At 41.8% G+C, this 19,750-nt stretch overlaps 1 protein-coding gene across 4 annotated transcripts in view; it reads right to left on the reverse strand.

Annotated features, from left to right (window-relative positions):
- The window catches only part of CEP126 (centrosomal protein 126), a 100,062-nt gene that overhangs the window by 35,389 nt on the left and 44,923 nt on the right, over positions 1-19,750 (reverse strand). For all 4 annotated transcript variants that reach the window (XM_077769783.1, XM_077769792.1, XM_077769799.1 and 1 more), the window contains 2 exons: positions 9,687-9,885; positions 3,818-5,945 (listed from right to left, as the gene is read on the reverse strand). In XM_077769783.1, coding sequence (XP_077625909.1) covers positions 3,818-5,945; positions 9,687-9,885 — 2,327 coding nt within the window. The remainder of the gene's footprint in view (positions 1-3,817; positions 5,946-9,686; positions 9,886-19,750) is intronic.

Below are 19,750 nucleotides of genomic sequence, written 5' to 3' on the forward strand. Positions count from 1 at the left end.
AGGGAAGGGAGGGGGTGGGGGAAGGAAGGAGGGATGGAGAGAGACAGAGAGACAGACAGACAGAGAGAGAGAGAATGAATGCCAAGCAGGCTCCACACCCAGCGCTGACCCTGATGCAGGGCTCAATCTCACAACTACAAGATCACAACCTGAACTAAAAATCAAGAGTTGGCTGCGTAACCAACTGAGGCACCCAGGGCCCCCTGAAAAGCTTATTTAAATCTTTTGTTTTAAAAAATGGGTCTGATGGTCTTTTTGATGTGCCCCCTAGTTTAGAGTCCCATTATTCAGCCAAATGCGATTGTAGGTGTTGCTGTGAAGGTATTCTGTAGACGGTTTTAGGTCAATCAATTTGCTTTAAGTAAGGGGGATTACCGTGGATAATCTGTGCATGACTGATTCAATCAGTTCCCAGACCTTAAAAGCAGGATTGAGACTTCCTTGAGAGAATTAAAAACTCAGCTTTCGGGGCATCGGCGTGGTTTCTGGCTCGCCCGCCCTGCTGGCCCGCCCTAAACACGTCAGACTCGCCAGCTCCCGCACTCACGGCAGCAAGGCCCTTGCAATGGAGCTGAACACATCTCACTGGACCTGCTTCTTTGGTTGAACCCTGATGGATAGATATACTTGGGTTGTCTTTTTCTTACCAGCTGTAGGAATTCTTTAGACATTCTGGATATGAGTTCTTTGTTGGTATTAGGCACTGCAAACATCTCTCTGTGGTTTGCCTTTTCATGATCTTAACGGTGCTTTTGGATGAAAAAATTTTCTGATTTTAATGCACAACTTATCAGTCTTCCCATTAATGGTGTTTTTTATGTTCATGTAACAAATCTTTGCCCACCCGAAAGTCAAACATATTCCCTATGTTATCTCCTCTTTCACCTTCCTTATTTGTATCTATAGTCCATGTGGAATTGACTTTGGTGTATGGTGTGAGGTATGGGTCATTTTGCTAATTCTGTACAGTAAAGGTTCACTTAAAATGTTTAATATTTAGACAGTTTGGACATACAAAGTATTTAGCATTGTTAGTACAGGATTTTCTGAGTGTGATTACATATGAAGAACACAACAGTCTGAGTATTTCTATCTCTTTAAAAGCAGACCTGCCTGATAAAAATTTTTTTTTAAAAATGGAGGACCTGGCTGACTCACTCAATAGGGCATGTGACTCGATCTCTGGGTTGAGAAAAATTAAAAAAAAAAAAAATTAAAAGCTAAAAATTAAGGGATAAAACTGTTAAAATTCATTATATTTTTTGGTGTCCCTGCTCAACTACCCCTAAGACCTACCTCTATGATTAAATGCTAGAAACATATTGGTTTCAGGGCGCCTGGGTGGCTCAGTCAGTTGAGTGTCCGACTTCGGCTCAGGTCATGATCTCACGGTTTGTGGGTTTGAGCCATGTGTCGGGCTCTGTGCTGACAGCTCGCTCAGAGCCTGGAACCTGTCTTTGGATTCTGTGTCTCCCTCTTTCTCTGACCCTCCCCTGCTCACGCTGTCTCTCTCTCTCTCAGAAAAAAAAAAGAAAAAGAAAAAAGAAACATATTGGCTTCTCCAGATGAACATATATTTATGAGATTGAGAATCTAATTTTACTATGCTACTCTTTCATGCTTAAGCTATTGGGAAACTATGTTTCCTTATATTTTTTCTGATCAGCTCAGGCTCTGAAAGGTGATGTTTGCTTAATGACTATATTTATCATATAGTTTTCATACAAAATGCATGTGACTTGGAGCCACAGATATTTGGATTGAAATGCAAAGTTTGGTATTCATTAGTTCTTGACCTTAGGTAATTCATTTTTGCAAAATGGGGTTTTAAAAGAATTATTTCTCACGCTTGTGAGGTTTAAATGAGACACAAAGCATGCTTAGCAATGTAGTACATGAGACACATGTTTAAATAAGATACAAAGCATACACTTAGCACTGCAACTGGTACAGAGTAGGAACTCAAAAAAGTAACCATTATAATTAATTTATCCTTACTTTAGAATTTTGAATCTATATGAAGCTTTCATTTTTCTTTTTTTCTTTTTGGAAGTAGGGTGGAAACTAAAGTCACATTATATAATGACTAGATAAAAAGAGATTAAAATCAGGATGGGTTAAGTGGGGAAGAGGCATTAAGGAATCTACTCCTGAAATCATTGTTGTACTATATGCTAACTAACTTGGATGTAAATTAAATAAATAAATTTAAAAAAAGAGATTAAAATCTTTAGTGAGAAAAATAATTTTTAAAAATCTAGGTTTTTGCCAAGAACCTGACTCTACACAGAACACACTGAGGGTCACCAGAGGGGAGGTGGGGGCACGGGATGGGGCCACAGGTGATGGGGGTGAAGGAAGGCACTTGTCCTGATGAGAAGAAAATAAATGAAAAAACCAATTTAGATTTTTATAGATAACTATAGATTAGAGTTTAGATTAGAGTCCTTGTATTTAGCTGATATGACTTGTGTCCATTCAGTTTAAGAACAGTTTGGGTGATGACCAAGCACCAAGTGATGAATTACAGAAAAAAAAAAAAAAAAAAAAACCCCNGTATTTATTCATACTTTTGGGAAAGGAGAAGAATTGCTTTTCTGATTTTTTTCCCAAGTCCTATCTACTTCTCAATAGGCAACTGATTCCTACTGGAAGGAAAATTTATGGCCTTCTAGTTCATTCTGGCAGAGGAAAATAGCTTCACCAGGAGTTGACCAGCTATTAAGGGTGATAGCATTTTATAGGGAACTTATTTTCAAAAATGTTTAAAGGAATGCTATCATTTTTCTCCCATAAGATATGGGAAGCCAGCGAACATAAGATATGAAAGTAGAGCTGCTGTGGCGCACCTGGGTGGCTCAGTCGGTTAAGTGTCCAACTTCGGCTCAGGTCATGATCTCGTGGTCTGTGGGTTCAAGCCCCGCATTGGGCTTTGTGCTGACAGCTCAGAACCTGGAGCCTGCTTCAGATCCTGAGTCTCCTTCTCTCTCTGCCCCTTCCCTGCTCATGCTCTGTCTCTCTCTGTCTCTCAAAAATAAATAAATGTTAAAAAAAAATAAAAAAAAAAGTAGAGCTGCTGCTCTTCTGGAAAGGGAGCAGGAAGTTCAGGGACCACCTATGATTAGCTTGTAACTACTCAATTTAATAATTTAAAGAAAAATGAAATAAAGTATGGTAATGATATTTATTTACCTATTTAGAATAATTAAAAAACTATTTTGCATTGTGCTTATTTTGACAAAAATTTTGACTATAATACTGGGGTAATGTAATGACAAAATGATATGGGATAAGAATCGCACCCCAGTCTTTGTCTTCTCTCTTTTAAACTAATAAGAAAGCCACAGAAAAAAAAATGGAGGCTGGGAAAAGTTTCTAATTTTAGTTGAGCAAATGTTGGGACATTCTCTCAAAAGTTTCAGCTAGACAGACAAGAATAGAATATTAAGGGAGATTAGTAATTTTTATTTATTTTAAAAAATATTTATTTTTGAGAGATAGAGAGAACATGAGCAAGGGAGGGGCAGAGAGAGCGGGAGACACAGAATCCCACGCAGGCTCCAGGTGCTGAGCTGTCAGCACAGAGCTCTACGTGGGGCTCGAACTCCTGAACCGTGAGATCATGACTTGGGCCAAAATCAGATGCTTAGCCAACTGAGCCACCCAGGTGTCCCATGAGATCATTTTTGTAAGGCTAAGTTACTATTTAATATTATATCTATTGGGTGTACACGGCCATACCTCAATGAGAAAAAATTTCACATGAATTTAAAAAGGTGTACAATTTATCTATAAAAATATGTAAGTGTATTCTTACCAGCAGTCTTGGCATTTTGACCCAGAATATCGTTTCGTCTCTTCCGCAAAGGAACAGATTCTCGTTTAGCAGTTCTAAGAGTCACGTTGTGATGACTTTCTTCATACACAGGACATCTGTGGGTGCAGTGAAACCTCCCACCTTGCTGGGCAACCATCTGCATGCCATTTGAACGATTGATGTTTGCTAAAGTTGGGCACTCGGAAGAACAATGTGGCAGAGAAGGCATCGTAGTGGCTAAGTCCGAACAGACATCTGAGAGTGGAAAACGACTTTCTTGATTCCACTGATTTAACCCGTGTTCTGTTGGAAGCACAGGTTTTGAATTAAAACAGTTTTGTGTCATAACGTTTTGAGAATTTTCAAGCGTTACTGAGGGACGCTGAGACACCTGTGTATTTTTACCACTCCTCCTGTTTGACGGGGACTTCGGAGGAGGATGAGGCACAGTCAGTCTGCCCTGAGCCGGTAAAAATGCGTCGGCTTTGCTTGCGGACTGCGGCCGAACGACAGTGCCTTTTCTGGTGGCACACGCCAAGTGTGACTGGACTTGAGCACATCGTGTTCTCCTAATTACTTTGGCGCCCCCTCTTCGTGGGTGAGCTTTCTGAGCTGTAGAATCACCACTAGGTAGAGGGGCTTGGCTTTCCTCTTTTTCTGAGGCTGGCCAGGCTTGTTTGGCAGCGCTACAACCTGAAGGTACGAGACGGTTCAGAGGCACATGGTCTGTTCCAGGTTCTAAAGCGGGCACGTTTTCAGAGCTGGAGCCCTCTGTGGGCTTCGTTCCCTCAACCGAACTCACAGGACCGGCTGGAACGTCAATTACGTGGCTGGCAGCACCACTTCCGGTCTGAACGTGGAACGGTTGACACCACTGTTGAGAGAGTTCTGTTCTCTTCAGCGAATGATTATCTGCAGCGGGTTTTTCTGTATCTCCAGTTTCATCAAACCACCTCAGTTTTTTAATAGTCTTTGGAATTTCTGTACCTTTTTCTTTTGTTAATTCAATACTATCTCTAATAGCTGCTGCTCTTTGATTTCCTAACTTAAAGCTTCGGTTTATAACTAGTGCCTCAAAACAATCATGTTCGTATTTAGATTCTTTTTTTAAAATACTTTTAAGAAACCTCACACCGTTTCTCTCATGAATGTTGTATTTCATTTTCTTGTGCTGACTGACTAAGTCACAGTTAGAGATTACGTGAGACACTGATGTTGATGTTTCCGCTATTTTTTGTTTTTTCTCTTTTGAATCAGAGTGGTGAGGTATATAGGCAACTTGAAAATCATCTGAAAATAAAGGCAAGTCTTTCTTATTACAATTAAAATATTTTATCTTCTCATCTTTAACATTTTTCAATTCTCCTAACTTATCAGAACACTGCACTGGGTCGATTTCTTTTATAGGTAGGCTGCTGTTTGGTAGAGGCCTAGCTGATTGTTTATTAGGCAAAACCAAAGGCGTTGCCATGGGTACAAATGAAGTAGGGACTGAAGTAGTTCTATTTTCCTGTGCTAATTCAAAATTTCCCCTCTGGTCTGCAGATGCAGCCGTTTCCTGTGTTAGGGAGTCTGGAGTGGAGCAGTTAGAGAATCTGCTGAGTTTAAATGTCGGGCTCTCGGTAACAAAGGGTCTCTCCCTTCTGAACGCTCCAGAGGAGGAGTGAGTTGCCCTCACAGAGCTGGTTTCAGAGACCTCTTTGCTTTTTCCATCTTGTACACATATGGGCGGACTGCACACAAAGGCTACTGAATTATTAGTATTTGTGACTCTTTCCACAGGTGGATTTTGTTCTTTACTGTTAAAACGTTGATGGGAAGGTAGAATGTTAGGTTTACTTAAAATATCTGAGAAAGGTGTGGCACTCCGAGTATCTGGATTATTTACATTTATGAGCCAATTATTTATATGTTGAGTTTTAGAGAGTGATAGTTTATCTTCATCAAAGCAGCTTAGATTAGTTGATTGCAGATTTACTGACTTGAGAGAAACAGAATTCTGTTGGTTTGACGGGAAAGGCTCCTTGTTAATTGTTAAATATATTTCTTCATGTTCCCCAGCCTCGAGACTATCTATACTTGAGAGGGTTTCAGAATTTGTTATTTGATTAACTTCATCACGAAATTTCTGAAAGAAAGAAAAAACATTGTTCTGTAGCTTAGAACTTTTCTAATGCCAAAATTAATGATTCAACACCCCACTGTTAACGAGACCTATTGTCCTTGGCATATAAAATAACTATAAACAGTGTAAGTATATAAATAATCTATATCCCTGGAGTAGTCCTCAGAGTGAAAAAGAGGGAGCCAACAAAGACTTATAATAAAGTGTGTTTGTCTTAATTTCTACTCCTAAAGTAACTACCAAATTATTCTAGCCACAGTTCTAGCTTAGAAAGTAATTTTGCTATTGCTATTCCATTTGGATTATTGAGTTTCTTCAAAGTTTCATAATAGCAAGTGAAATTCTGAAAAATTGTTATTTACAGATGGTATTTTTTCCCTGAAACCTTCGCTGGACTTGAATGAGGTCCCTAAAGCTCTGTGACTCAAATGAGAGCATCCTGTTGGTAGGGCTACATCTTTATAGAAGAGTTAATCTGTGGCCAATGCAGTCAAGTTCTCCACTCTGGCTGCATATTACAATCACATAAAGAGCTTTGTAGAAATAACTAGGCCTGGGTCCTGCTGATTCAATACTGGGATAGGGTTCATGTATTGGTATTTTTAAAGTTCCCCAGGTAACTCTAATGTGGATATAGAATTGAGCATTCTTGATTTTAAGGGCTCCTTTTCTGAGGCTTAGAACAGTAATACTTTCTATGAATTTTATAGACATTCTCATCACTGTTTCAATGAAATTTCATGGAACTTAACAGTCTTTAATAAAATTTTATGATTACTTCAAAGTTTGTTTAAAGATATTTCTAATTTGTCACATATACCTAGAATGCATTGATCTGTATCACATATCAATAAATATATTCAAGAGGATTTTAGATTGTAAATCCTAGTCAAAAAGTTAAATGGACTCCAAAGGAAGGAAATTACTGTCCTCAAAGATTTTTCATGAATTTTAGAAAATTTAAATATTCTGATCCTAAGCAAAAAATATACTATTTTTCTAGCCCATTAAATAAATGAAGAAACTCAGGAAACTAATTACAGAATAAAAATATTTTAGTTTGCATAGTTGATGCTTATTGATATATTATCATGAAATAAATTTTGAAAATGATTCATGAGAGTTTGATATTGCTAGCATTTACCACCTACGTCTCACATCCTAAAGGACTTTGGGGTCTTTTTAAAGTGATGGTCAGTCACTAGCCTAATCGGGAGAACAGAAACAGAGCTTAGCTCTTTGCCTGCCTGTTTCTGCAGATGAGCTGTTTTAACAGATAATGATAAGGAAACCTGGGAGGGCTTCCTTTGATTTTGAAAAATATTTATTTAAAAATAAGATTTCGGGAGGGTTTCCTTTGAGCTTATATGTAATAAGATGTAGAAACTGGGTTTGAGCATGTTTCTACATGTGTGATATTCGTGGCTCTAAGATTTCTGTTGTTAGAGATCTGTGATGGCCTCATACCCCAAAAACACCTGGAAGGAAGTTTAGTAACTTCTGATTTCACTAAACTACGTTTTCCCCCTAGATTTTTTCTCATAACTAAGAAATGAAACGTTAAGATCAGCTTCAACTTCTGCTTTTAAGTTACTGATATAAACTGTACTATTTTTGTCTTTTAGTATTTTTGGGTTTCAGTTTTAAAATTAACCTTATTGAGGTAAACTTATTTACTAAACGTGCCCATATATACAGCTTGATGGAATTTGATGCACTGTTCACCCATACCCACCATATCAAACAATGGCAGTCTGTACCCGTCCCCACTAACCACCAGTAATCTGCTGTCACTACAGAGCTGAGTTCTCATCTGGTATCATTCTCCTTCTGCCTGAAAAACTTCCAGTGGCATTTCTTCTAGTGCAGGTGCTGGTATAGTGCAGTGGTGTTCAGCTTGTTTAAGATGCCTAGTTTGCCTTTGTTCTAGGATACTATTAGCTGGATCCAGGATTCTAGGCTGGAGTTTTCTGCTCTCTCTCAGAACTTTAAAAATGCTTTGCTACCTTCTGGCCTGAAGTTAGTCTGTCTTATCTTTGTTCACCCACATGTGTGGATCTTTTCCCCCCCTCTAGGTAAATTTTTCAAAATAATTTAAATGAGTACAGTTGACACACACAATATTACATTGGTTTCAGGGGTACAACACAGTGGTTCCACAAGTCGGCACGTGATGCCATGCTCACCACCAGTGTGGCCATCCCCGTCCCCACACAAAGCTCTCACATTGCTGACTACACTCCCTGTGTTGTGTAGCTGCACTGAATGGTGATGTGCCTTTGCAGGGCGTGTGTGTGTGTGTGTCTGTGCGCACATGTGTGCATACTTCTCCTTTGGGGAGCTTGCTGAGCTATTCTGATCAGAGGATTTACAGTTTTACCAACTTTGAGACATTTTCAGCTATTATTTCTTTAAATACTCTGAGATTTTAATTAAATGTATGTTAGATCTTGTCTCAGGATTCTATTCATTTCCCCCTGCCAGCCTTTTTTCTCATAATGCTTCAATCTGGATCATTTCTACTGCCATGTCTTCAAGTGCACTACATTTTTTTTTTTTTTTGATCTGTAATGCCTGCACTGTTAAGTCCACCCAGCAAAGTTTTCATTTCAAGTATTTTTCAGATCTAGAAGGTCTATTTTGTTCTTTTAGAAATATTTTTTCAACAGAATCATTTTTACTTTAATTCTCTGAAAATATTTATAAAAAATGGCTTTAAATTCCTTTCCTGTTAATTCTTTCATCTCTGCCCTGTGGGTCTCTGACTATTTTGACTAATTTCTCTCCTGGATATGGGCCCTGTTTTCCTTTTTTTTTTGAAATGTGTCTGTTAAGTTTTGAGCGAATATTGGGCATCATGAACATTATGTTGTCTGACGAGATTTTAGTCTTTAAGAAACAGAGAGGGGGTTAGCTGTGGATTGTTTTGAGGCTTGTCCAGAGAATATGTCCAAGTTAAAGCCTAAGTGATTATAGGGCTCCTTTCATTCGTTTTCCTGTTTTTGAGATCATATCCGATACTGCCTGTTGTCTAATGTGTAAACACAGCTCTTTCAGATACTTTATTCAGAATTATGGTTATTTACAGAAGGAAGGCATTTCATCACAGCCAGAAGTGGTCTCCTGCTTTGCTGTTTTTTAGCCTTGTCACTATTGGTTAGTTATTGGATAAATCAGGCCAAGGTTATGAATTTAATCTTGATATCAGCCTATTAAGAATCTCATAAAGGTGTGTAGTTACTCATAAAAAGTAAAGTGTATGAACATCTCAGGAAAATCAGCTGAAACCCATACTCATTTGTGGGGAAAGAAAACAAAGTGAACGCCTGACCAGAGAGAACAGAAATGACATTTCCAGCTAATTGTGACATATTTTCATTAAGAACCTAATGTCCACATGTATTAAAATTTCCAGGATGCTTTTTATAATCCAGTCTCTAACAATGATACTCATGTTACATTTTACTTTAAATAGCTTTCATGTTTGATCCAAAAATAACACTCATAAAGCATATTTTTCCAAATATGAGAGATGGCAAAAGAAAAGAGGAAGCAATAGAGTGAAAAATGAGCAAAAGGTAGAAAAACCTAAAAAATTATTTCTGTAGTATCTGTGATGAATTTGTGTTGATTCACCCATGTGCTATCCTTGGTGAATGGCATACTTTTCTTAGTATAGAATACTGCACAGATGGGACAGAATTATTACTCGATATTAAAACATTAAGATTTATAGTTTCATACTTGCAAACTGCTTAGATGCTGATCTTCTAGGAGTTTCTGAGTTTCTTCCAGTTTAAGCTGGAACGCATCTTTGTTAGTAGCCATGTTTGCCCTGTTGTTTTCCTTCATTTCTTTATCACAATTGATTTTGGATAAGAGAAGTTTCTGATGCTTGTGACCATTTTTTGACAATGATGAAGGCAAGGCATTATCTACAGCTCTGTGAACCATACATAAAAAATATTTAGTACATTTAAATAAAGTTAGCTTCTCTATATATAATGACATATTTATGTTTGCTGTGTGTGTGTGTTCAGATAATCACGTATACGGACATTGGAATGGGAGTTTAAGGCAGTCAATAGTGCAAATAAAAATGGTTATGGGATTATAGTGCCAATAAAGCACCCCACCTTGAGGTAGGAATACCCAATTATTCATGGCTTTGATGATTAAATCCTATTCCTCTATTGTTCAGGACAGAGGTAGAAGGAATTCCTGTAGATATGTAGAGTCAGTCCTTAGTTCTTTAAGAGCATCCTATCTGGATAAAAATATGCTGTATTACCCTTAGTTCTGAGTTGATGTGATAGCTGGTAGGTATTCCTATAACCCAAATAAAGTTGGTTGAGGATTCAAGCAGACAGAATATATGAAAATTGCCCATCAGAGGAGGCAGGAATTTCCATCCTACTTTACTGGATTTGGGAGCCTGGGTCTTACTCGATGGAGAGTATACACACTTGTTTGCAAACGTAAGCATGGTTTTCATACCACGGAAAGGGTATCTTTGGTGTAGGGTCTACTATTAGTGTGCAAGTGCCACCACAAATTATCAGTGGATGACATCACCTTCTATTAGAATTCTGCATCTTCTGGAAACTTACAGCATGTTCGATTTTAGCATATGCACACGGTGAAAAGCACAGAACAAAGGAGCACTGCTGCATTATAGCCAGTGGAGTGGATCCCAAGGGATTTATTCCCAATTCACTTGAATTATTCCCCACTGAGTGAGGATAAAAACGCTTGCAGGATACACGGCCACAGGTAACACATACCTATCTCCAATACGCATATATGTCTTTATTTGGACAAATGGAATAGTAAGGGCCTAGATTCCTGACTACCCTCTTGCACCACAGGGAGGGTATTTAATGCAAGCTCCTGAGCACTGAGAGTATGTTTCTCTCTCTTCCTTGTCGGCTTCCTCTCTCACAGACTCCTTCCCCTTCAGTCACCCTTCCCAAACAAAATACTGCTACATCTACAAAATATCTGACAAACTCAATTTATTTACCTTTAAAGTTGACGTCTCTCAACTTTTTCTTCTCTATTTCTTTCTTCTCTACTCCACTCGCTTCTCTCCTCTTCTCTACTTCCTTCCCCCAGGGAGGAGGGTGAGGGGATGAACAGGAATGAGAGACGGGGAGGCAGGGAGCGAGGGAGAGGGAAGCACGGAGGGAGAGGGGGAGGAAACAGGACAGGCTGGGGAGGGGAAATCTAAACATGCCGGAGGCCAGTCCGGAGAGGGAGCTGAGCGCAGGGGTGAGGAGAAAAGAGGGGTGGGTGAAGCGGGTAAGGACGGAGAGGTGGGAGAAGGGAAGGGGGAGGGCGTGGACGCGGAAGGTNGCGGCGAACGAGCGCAGGCGTTGGGGCGGCGGGACCACAGTGCTGTGGGGCGAGGTGTCTGGGCCTGAAGGTTCTGGAGAAAAACTTGCCCTGCGAGTCAGGATCCGGGGGCACGAGGCCGGCGCAACTCCGGGGGGGCTGGGGCCCACGGGCCGGCAGACGCGGGAGGCCGCTGGAGGCGCCGGCGGTTCCTGGGGCTGGAGGGTGAGGAGGATGCCTGAGCGGGGAGGGCGGTAAGGGCGCCGGCAGAAAGGACTTCGGGGGAGCGGAGGGGCCAGCCGGGCGGACAGGNCCAGCTAGCGGGGATCCGGGAGCGGTGCGAGGGCGGCGGGCCAGGCAAGCCGGGGCAAGGGGTGGGGGCGGCCGGGCGGGCAGGGATGGGTCTGCACGGGAGGAAAAGCGTTTGGGCGGGCAGGCAGAGAGACGGCCTCATTACGATGTGCTTTGTCCTTGACGTGCAGTAGGCTGTCTCTAGGCTCTGGATTCGTATCACACTTCTGTCCTGAGGGTCCACGCATGACACTCTTCTCATCACCCAGCGCCCTCTCACGCGTGGTCAGAACTGTGGGGAGCTCATTCACGAGCCCGTATCTCGTAAGAGTGCTTTCACCCCTTACAGGCCTGACAGTCAACCAGATGACGAACATGGGCTAGAAAATCTGACTTAAGGTACTGGTATGAAGGGAAAACAGAGGTCAAATGGACCCCGGCTCAGCTCTGGCCAGATTTCTTAGGGTGGCACGTGGTTCAGGATCACCTGTCTCACCACAGATACATGGATATTGGAGATAGATATCTAACATCATCGTTTTAAAGTATAAAACTTTAATTTTGGGGAAATACAGCTTCTTTTGCCTTACATCTACCAGAAGGTAGAAGTTTGTTATCCTTGTGATAAAGATTTGCTTGGGATGGAAGGCTGATTACTTGTATTTTTAATGTTAGTTCCTTATTAATTTTCTTTATCTCATTACTTCCTGGGCAACTTCTATTTTCATATGGGTAAATTTCTCTAATTGTTCTTGATGCTTCAGCACTGAATGCCTTCCAGTTTTTCAAATAACTTTTTTCCCTTTAGATTATCACATTACCAACATCTTAAATTATTTTTATCTGCCACTGTTCTCCACATTAGAACAATTGTTTATGAGACTCACAGAATCAGTTTCCTTGGATGCTCCCTGCTTCTTGGCATTACTTTATTCCTGCACACATTTTAGGTTCACATTCCACATACAATGTAGTTTTGATGTGATAATAGCTTATCAATATTTGTAGCTTAATCATATTTTCAATAAATAGTACACCTAAGTATTTCTATTAACCCCTGGTCCTCAATATTCTGATATTTCACATTTATACAGCATTTTATAATTTAAAAATCCTTTTCACACATATTATTTAATACTCTTGTTATCTGTGGAGAGAAATTCATCTTTTTAATAAGTAAAGCCATAGTGTTCTCTCTGTAAATTGTATACATTTGTTGTTTTCTAAATATGTAACATTCATGTGTGTATGTAAGTGTATATATAGAGATAGACAGGTACAGATGTCATGAAGTCATGGTCAAAAGAGTATATTCCAATAATAAATGAAAATGAGGTACTCTAATTTAGAACAGAAATCATATCTCATAAAACAAAAATGACATGTGCTATATAATGTCCCAGCCCAGACCGGGTGCAGTGCTAGCTGTGTTTGCTACAGGGAAATCCAAGTTATTCTGACACTTCATCTCTTCTAAGACTCTAAGGAACTGTACACTGTTGAGCAAAAAACGTCTAGCCTTTCGAGTACTAAAGAGCTCTTTTTATTGAAAAGAACTGATATCACAAAGGGTAACAAATGATATGTGGAAAGAGAAACCTGTGAGTGAGGAAAACCTGTATACAAAAATGCGTATTATTTTTATTCTAAACGACTTGGATTTTTTATGACTCTAAATTCATCCTGGGCCCTAAAAGCCCCGTAAATACCTGTCATCTTCCCTTTCCCGCGAGGACTGTGGCGAGGACTGTGAAATTCTATTGCCGTCCCTGCCTCCACCCCCACGTGTCCCTCGGCCGCTGCCAGCGGCCTGGACCTCCGTCGCCTGGGGGCCCAGCTCTCCCTGTGATTAACGCGCTGAATGAAGAGCTGCAAACACAGACACTGGAATCCCCTGGTCTGCATACCATCGCTCTCCCGGGTGTTCCTTCTCACAGTCTTTCTTCAGCCCCTCTCTTTACTTGTCCTTTATATGCTGGATTTTTTTTATAGTAAACTTGAAAGAATTTTTTTCAACGTCATTCACTTATATTTCTTGGAATGGAAGTATATATATTATTCACCAATAAATGGTTAATGCTTTAAATTTACAATTATTCTATTTGCAGAAACTTGAAAATTATTCCAGTTAAATGAAAAAGTGTACAAAAATGTTTTGTTCTTGCAATTCAAAACGTATTTTAAAATAACGTTTTTATAGTAGCCAAAACCTGTACCCAAAACTTGACGGGGGCAGTCTCATAAGCTGAACAAAGTGGCCACATTCTGACTTAATATCTTGATTATCATCAGTCGGGGAAGAAAAGACGGTGGCTCTTACACTGCAGCTACTAGTATAGTCTCCCTTCTGGGTCCTTAGAGCTGGATCCTGGATTATTATTTTATTTTGTCTGTTCACACATAGACAACTGCTCAAACTTTGAAGGAAGTTTAGGGGTGCCTGGGGGCTCAGTCCATTAAGCGTCCCACTCTAGGACAGGTCAGGTCATGATCTCATGGTTCAGGAGATGGAGCCGCAGGCTGGGTTCTGTGCTGACAGGGCAAAGCCTGCTTAGGATTCTCTCTGTCCCTCCCCTGCTCTCTCTCTCTCTTTCTCTCTCTCTCCCTGCTTAGGATTCTCTCTGTCCCTCCCCTGCTCTCTCTCTCTCTCTCTCTCTTACTCTCTCTCTCTCCCTGCTTAGGATTCTCTCTGTCCCTCCCCTGCGCTCTCTCTCTCTCTCTCTCTCTCTCTCCCTGCTTAGGATTCTCTCTGTCCCTCCCCTGCTCTCTCTCTCTCTCTGCTCAGAAAAAAAAGATTAAAAAAAAAAAAAGAAAGTTTAAATGGAGTTTTGGTACATAATACTGGTGATGCTTGCTGAGATTTAAGAACCCCCAAAAGGGGAATCAGAAAACAACCCACAATTTAAAAAATACCCTGAGGGGCTGACTATTACACAGTGCAATCTGGTGTTCAACATCAATAGTGTTTTTCAATTAGATGATATTTTTCACAAACCACCTCATTAAGTACCTGGTAAACACTTTGCCGTCACAATGAGTGTTGGGAGACTAAGTTCCAAAGAGAATGAGTCTGACTCGCTTGACCTAACACTGCCGAGACAAAATCTCAAGCATAATCTAGACTCAGCACGCACGCTGCTGGTCTGCACGCCCACAGGGGATGCTCATGTAGACTGCCACTTTGCTCGCAAAATCCAGGGAGCAGCTAAACTTTGAAATGGACTCTTCCTTTAAAAGCGATCTGTCAAAAGTACTTGTGAAACTAAAAACACCTTTCCAAAAGGTCAAAACAATTATTTTATCTCCTTACTCCAGGTAATTCTGTGAAAAAGATACTACTGAACTCTAATTTTTTTCATTTATAAAGTTTTGATGTAAATGCTAATGTACTAAAATCCAGTGAAGTTCTGAACTTTCATTTAAACTGTGAGAAGAACTGTGCATTTTGGGGAGTTTTTACAAGCTGTCCTCTTGAGGTGAAGAGTCACTTTTTTCTCCCTTGCTGGAATCGTGGAGTCACATGACCCGCGTTGCTTCTCTCGCGCTGACCGAGCGCCTCGCTGACCGAGCGCCGCAGCTCCTGCACCCGGACGCTCTCTCTCCCCCGAGGGCGTCACTGCCCCGGGGCCGTCACCAGAAACACTGGTTCCGGCTGGGAACGTGGGGTTTGTGCCCCCCCCCCCCACGGGGACCTTGCTTCCTCACAGCTGACACGTGCCCTGAGGGGAAAGGGGCGACGCAGAGACTGGCTGCTTGGGCTCGGCCTTGAGGACGCCTCCTACTGAAGCCAAACCCAAACCCGGCAGCCGCGGGAGTCTGTCTGGCTGAACTCGCGAGCCACGTCTTTAATTCCATCCATTCGCCGGCAGTGATCACATCTGTGTCTGTGGCGCAGGCTGCTCAGCGCGAGAAACTGGCTCGGCAGTAACCTACACGTGTCTCCACAGCTTGCCATCGCTCGCCGCGCTCTGTCCCTTAACCCGCTCCTCCCCAGCAGCCCTCCTGATAAGCGGCTTCACTGCCTGTTACTGACCAACCCCCACGGCCTTCGGTTCGAGTCCACCTCCTCAACACTTTCCCCACCGTTAGGCTTACCCCCCTCCTGCCCATTCTGGTGCTGTTTCCGAAGGACACTCTGCACTGTTTGATCCGGTGACTTTCCAGGACGAACTCCCTAACAGGCCCGGGAAGAGAACTCGCGGCCTCCCTCGCGGCCAGCGTCGTCGGCGCCCCAGCTCCTCTCCGCGCACGCCCGGCCTCGTGCACCGCGTGCTCTCACGCCGTCCGCCCTTGCGCGCCCGATGCGGTCCCCCGTCTGCGCCTCCCTCCCAGTGTCTGCCTTTCTGGAATATCCTCGTCGTCGATTAAGCTTCGGGGCAAGCGCCTACTCCCTGAGCAGTGTTCACGTATGTACTGCCCGCCTCCAGCATGCACAGCGCTGGGCCAGGAAGGAACACCACCTGCACAGCATCCGCACCTGTGACATCTAGCCTTTGTCACATCCGGTTGCGGAGACACTAGTACATATAACAAGCAACAACATACACAACCATGACTCTCACATGTATTTCTATAGCTCGATCCCTCATTTCATTTTAGGTCAAATTGTTTTTGTATGTTTCTACTTGGGTATTATCCCCTCAATTCAGAAGTCTCAAATGAAGTTTATTTAAAAAAATAATTTTTTAAAATGCTGGTTTATTTTCGAAAGGTGGAGTGTGAGTGAGTGAAGGGCAGAGAGAGACACAGAATCTGAAGCAGGATCCAGGCTCTGAGCTGTCAGCACAGAGTCCGATGTGGGGCTTGAACTCATGAACCATGAGATCATGACCTGAGCGGAATTTGGATGCTTAACTGACTGAGCCACCCAGGCACCCCTAGAAGCATCAAAAGAGATTTAGCAATATCTCACCAAACTTGTACTGTTTCATTCTGTTTCTTTTTAAAGTTACCAAATTCCCTCAAAATTTCAGTTTCTTTTGATTTTTTGCTTTGTTCATTTTCTTTATTCCATCATATACCAAACTCATAATGTCCATAACCTCTATCTATGAAATGTCTTTTCCTTCTTTCTTTTTGACTTTCTTTGAACCTAAGTCCTTTTAAATTCATGGCTGGAAAACTCCTGATTTTCCTGCCACTATATGTGCTGCCGAGGCAAGCACCTGATTTTCCTGCCACTAATCACTCCGTGCTCCAATTTTTATACATCTAGTTGATCAACATGCTTAAACTTTTCTTTCTTCATGTCACTTCTCTGTTTTGTGAAAAGGCATTTTCATTTCTTCTTCTCTCATCCCTTCCTTCTAACCAGTTAAAGTATTTATACCCTTTAACAGATCTATCCTCTCATCGCTACACAAAACTGTACTTGTCCAGCAGAGGCAATGATGGCCGCTCCTTTGGATCATCCCATTAATTTTGTCTTGTGGCCTTTGCCTTCAATTTCTCTCCATCCTTTTCATTCTCCAACACTCACACCAGTTATCTTTCTAAAATAACCAAGCGGATGAGATCACTCCCTGGTTGATCACCTGCACGGGTTCTCTACTAGTTATGAAACAACCCTTAAGCTTCCTAGACACTCATAAAACCCTTTCGCATTCAGTCTCAGTCCGTATTTCCAGACCATCTCCTGTCTTTCCGGCAGCACACCCTACAGTCCCAGGTCTCTGAGTGAGTGCCACTTCTTCCTGCCACACTGTGGGCCCAGTACACCTGGCCTCTGCTTCCTTGCGAGACCACGTGCACCCATCCTGTAGGACTGCTTTCCAATTTCACGATTTGTACGTTGCCACTTTGCTAATATTCCCATAACAGCCCCACTTACAGTGTCACATGTACGTGTGCGTTCTAATGTGACTGCGAACCTCTCCCGAGAGGAGAAGTGCATCTCACTCGTGGTGTAACCCGTGCCAACCCTCGTCCAACTGAATGTAGGTATGTAAGATGCTCCACGTGCTTGCCCTCCTCTCTTTCTAGACCTCAGTTCTGTTGCTAATCAGTCTGATGGCCTCAGGTGTGGGTCCTGTCTGGGTCCGACACTTTTTCTGGGTATCCGTCTATCACTCTTTTCCTTTTGGAAACAAGCTACGCTTGTTACCTTTGCTTTCTTACTCTCCGTTTTTTTTCCACTCATGGTGATCTCTTTCCTGGGCCTATCCCTTCACTGAAACTACTCTGACAGAGTCACTGGTGTGACTTTCTTGTGAAATATAGTGGACACTCTCTCTGTTCCCCTCCAGATTCACTTTCCACACTTCTCCGCTGTCTCTGCTTGGTGGAGACGAAATGATCCTTTGCCTTCTGATTTATGGCTCAGTTTGGCTGATGGGAGGCACAAGGAAGAGACGGGACGACAGAGGGAAAAGGTGCTTGAGGACTGTCCTTCTTGGCCGCCCCCTGCTGGGCGTGGGGGACCCCCCCCACAGCCCCCCGTGAGCCGTCTAGCAGCCCTCTTCTGGGGCCACAGGGCTCTGGGTTCAGCTCTGTGGTGGTCACACTGACTGTTCTCAATTCCTGGGGACATTTTACCATCCTTTGTTGGCTTTTCACTTCCTTTATCCACCACTTTTCTGTCACCCCTTTTCTACGTGCTGCCTGTTTCGGGTCAGGATAACAACTTTTCACGTCACTGACTCCCTACAGGCTGTTTGATCTCTAACTGCTTTTTTCCCCCCAGGAAATTCCACACTTTTTTAGCTTGCATGATCCCACCCTGTCCTGTCCTACATCAATCTTCTGTTCCTATTCGTGGGCCTGTTTTCTACGTCCATAAGTGTCGTTCTTCAGGGCTCTACCCTCCACCTGCCGTCACAGCACACCCTCTCGGCGGCTGCGTCTCCTCCGTGTGCTGTGTTCAATCAACTTAGGCCTAGATCTTTCTCTCCAGCTCTGAACTCCTATAATTTCAATGACATATGTTAGAATAGCTCCTGTTTTGTCCTCTTCCAACCCATTGTCCACATGTGTAGATTGGAACAACAAATGATAAAAGAGAAAAGCTGATCTTACCACCCTTCTGCTTAAGACCCTTCACTGACTCCTCTCGAACTCTCAGGACAAAGTGTGCACTCCTTAGCGCACAGACGCATTTACCCCTCCGGTCTCCTGTCCGGCCTGGCTAGCGGGGCTCTGCGCTCTGGCGTTCTGCGTCCTCTCCCTCCCAGAGCACCTCACTCTGCCCACCACGCTAGTCCTGCGCACACACTCATCCCTCTCTGTCTGAAGTACCAGGCTTGCTCATTTCATAATCAAGCCCCAGTCTCCTCAAAGCTCTGCTGAAGAATCTTCTAGTCCATGAGGTCTTTCTTCAACTATAATCAAGCCTGAGAAAATGAACTGAATTGTTCTCAGCTCTGATCAAGGGAACTACTGGCCACAGATATTCTAAAAATAGGAAGTACTATTAGTAAATTAGTAAAGGAAGTACTTTGGTAAATAACATTATGTATAGGCAGAGTATTAACATAATCAATGTCTCCAATGTAAATGTCTTTATATAAACAAACATTATATATTATTATCATTATGCATGGGGTACTATTCTATATTTTTTGAGGCATTATTTCACTTTTCTCCTAGATTGTACACTAGGAATTGTATTTTAAAACATTCTTCTTTCCCATATCCCCTTCACAATGCCTGATCTAGTGCTATACATGTTGTAGCTTCAATAAACATTTAGAATAAATAAATGGAGAAATAAAAGATGTCACAGGGCACTCTGTGATTGGTTGATCCACTCTATTGCTTCCAAATAATGCATTTAAGCTCCTGGAGAGGAACCAGGGGCCATTAGCTTTTTCAAGACATCCAGGAAAGATTTTCCATGAGGAAAAACCCATGCCTACCATACAGTTACTCCTTTTATCTGAATTTACATCACTACAATTCAACAATATTTTTTCCTTGCAGTAAAGATAAATAATGAACATCAATATTTTAAAATGTTTTGAATGATAGTTTCCATAGAAAATTATTCAACATAGGCAGCACTGTAATGCCACAATAGAATTTTGCCTTATTCTTGAAGCAATTTATATTCTCCTCTACTTCAATTTAATTTGTAAAATAAATAATAAACAATAATATAATTAAATAATATAATTAAATAATAAACAATAAATTAAATTGTAAAATTTAATTTGTAAAAATAAAATAGCAAAATTCTCAAAGGGGTG

This window comes from Crocuta crocuta, unplaced genomic scaffold, assembly GCF_008692635.1.
Source record: "Crocuta crocuta isolate KB4526 unplaced genomic scaffold, BGI_CrCroc_1.0 scaffold80, whole genome shotgun sequence".
Classification (NCBI taxonomy): Eukaryota; Metazoa; Chordata; class Mammalia; order Carnivora; family Hyaenidae; genus Crocuta; species Crocuta crocuta.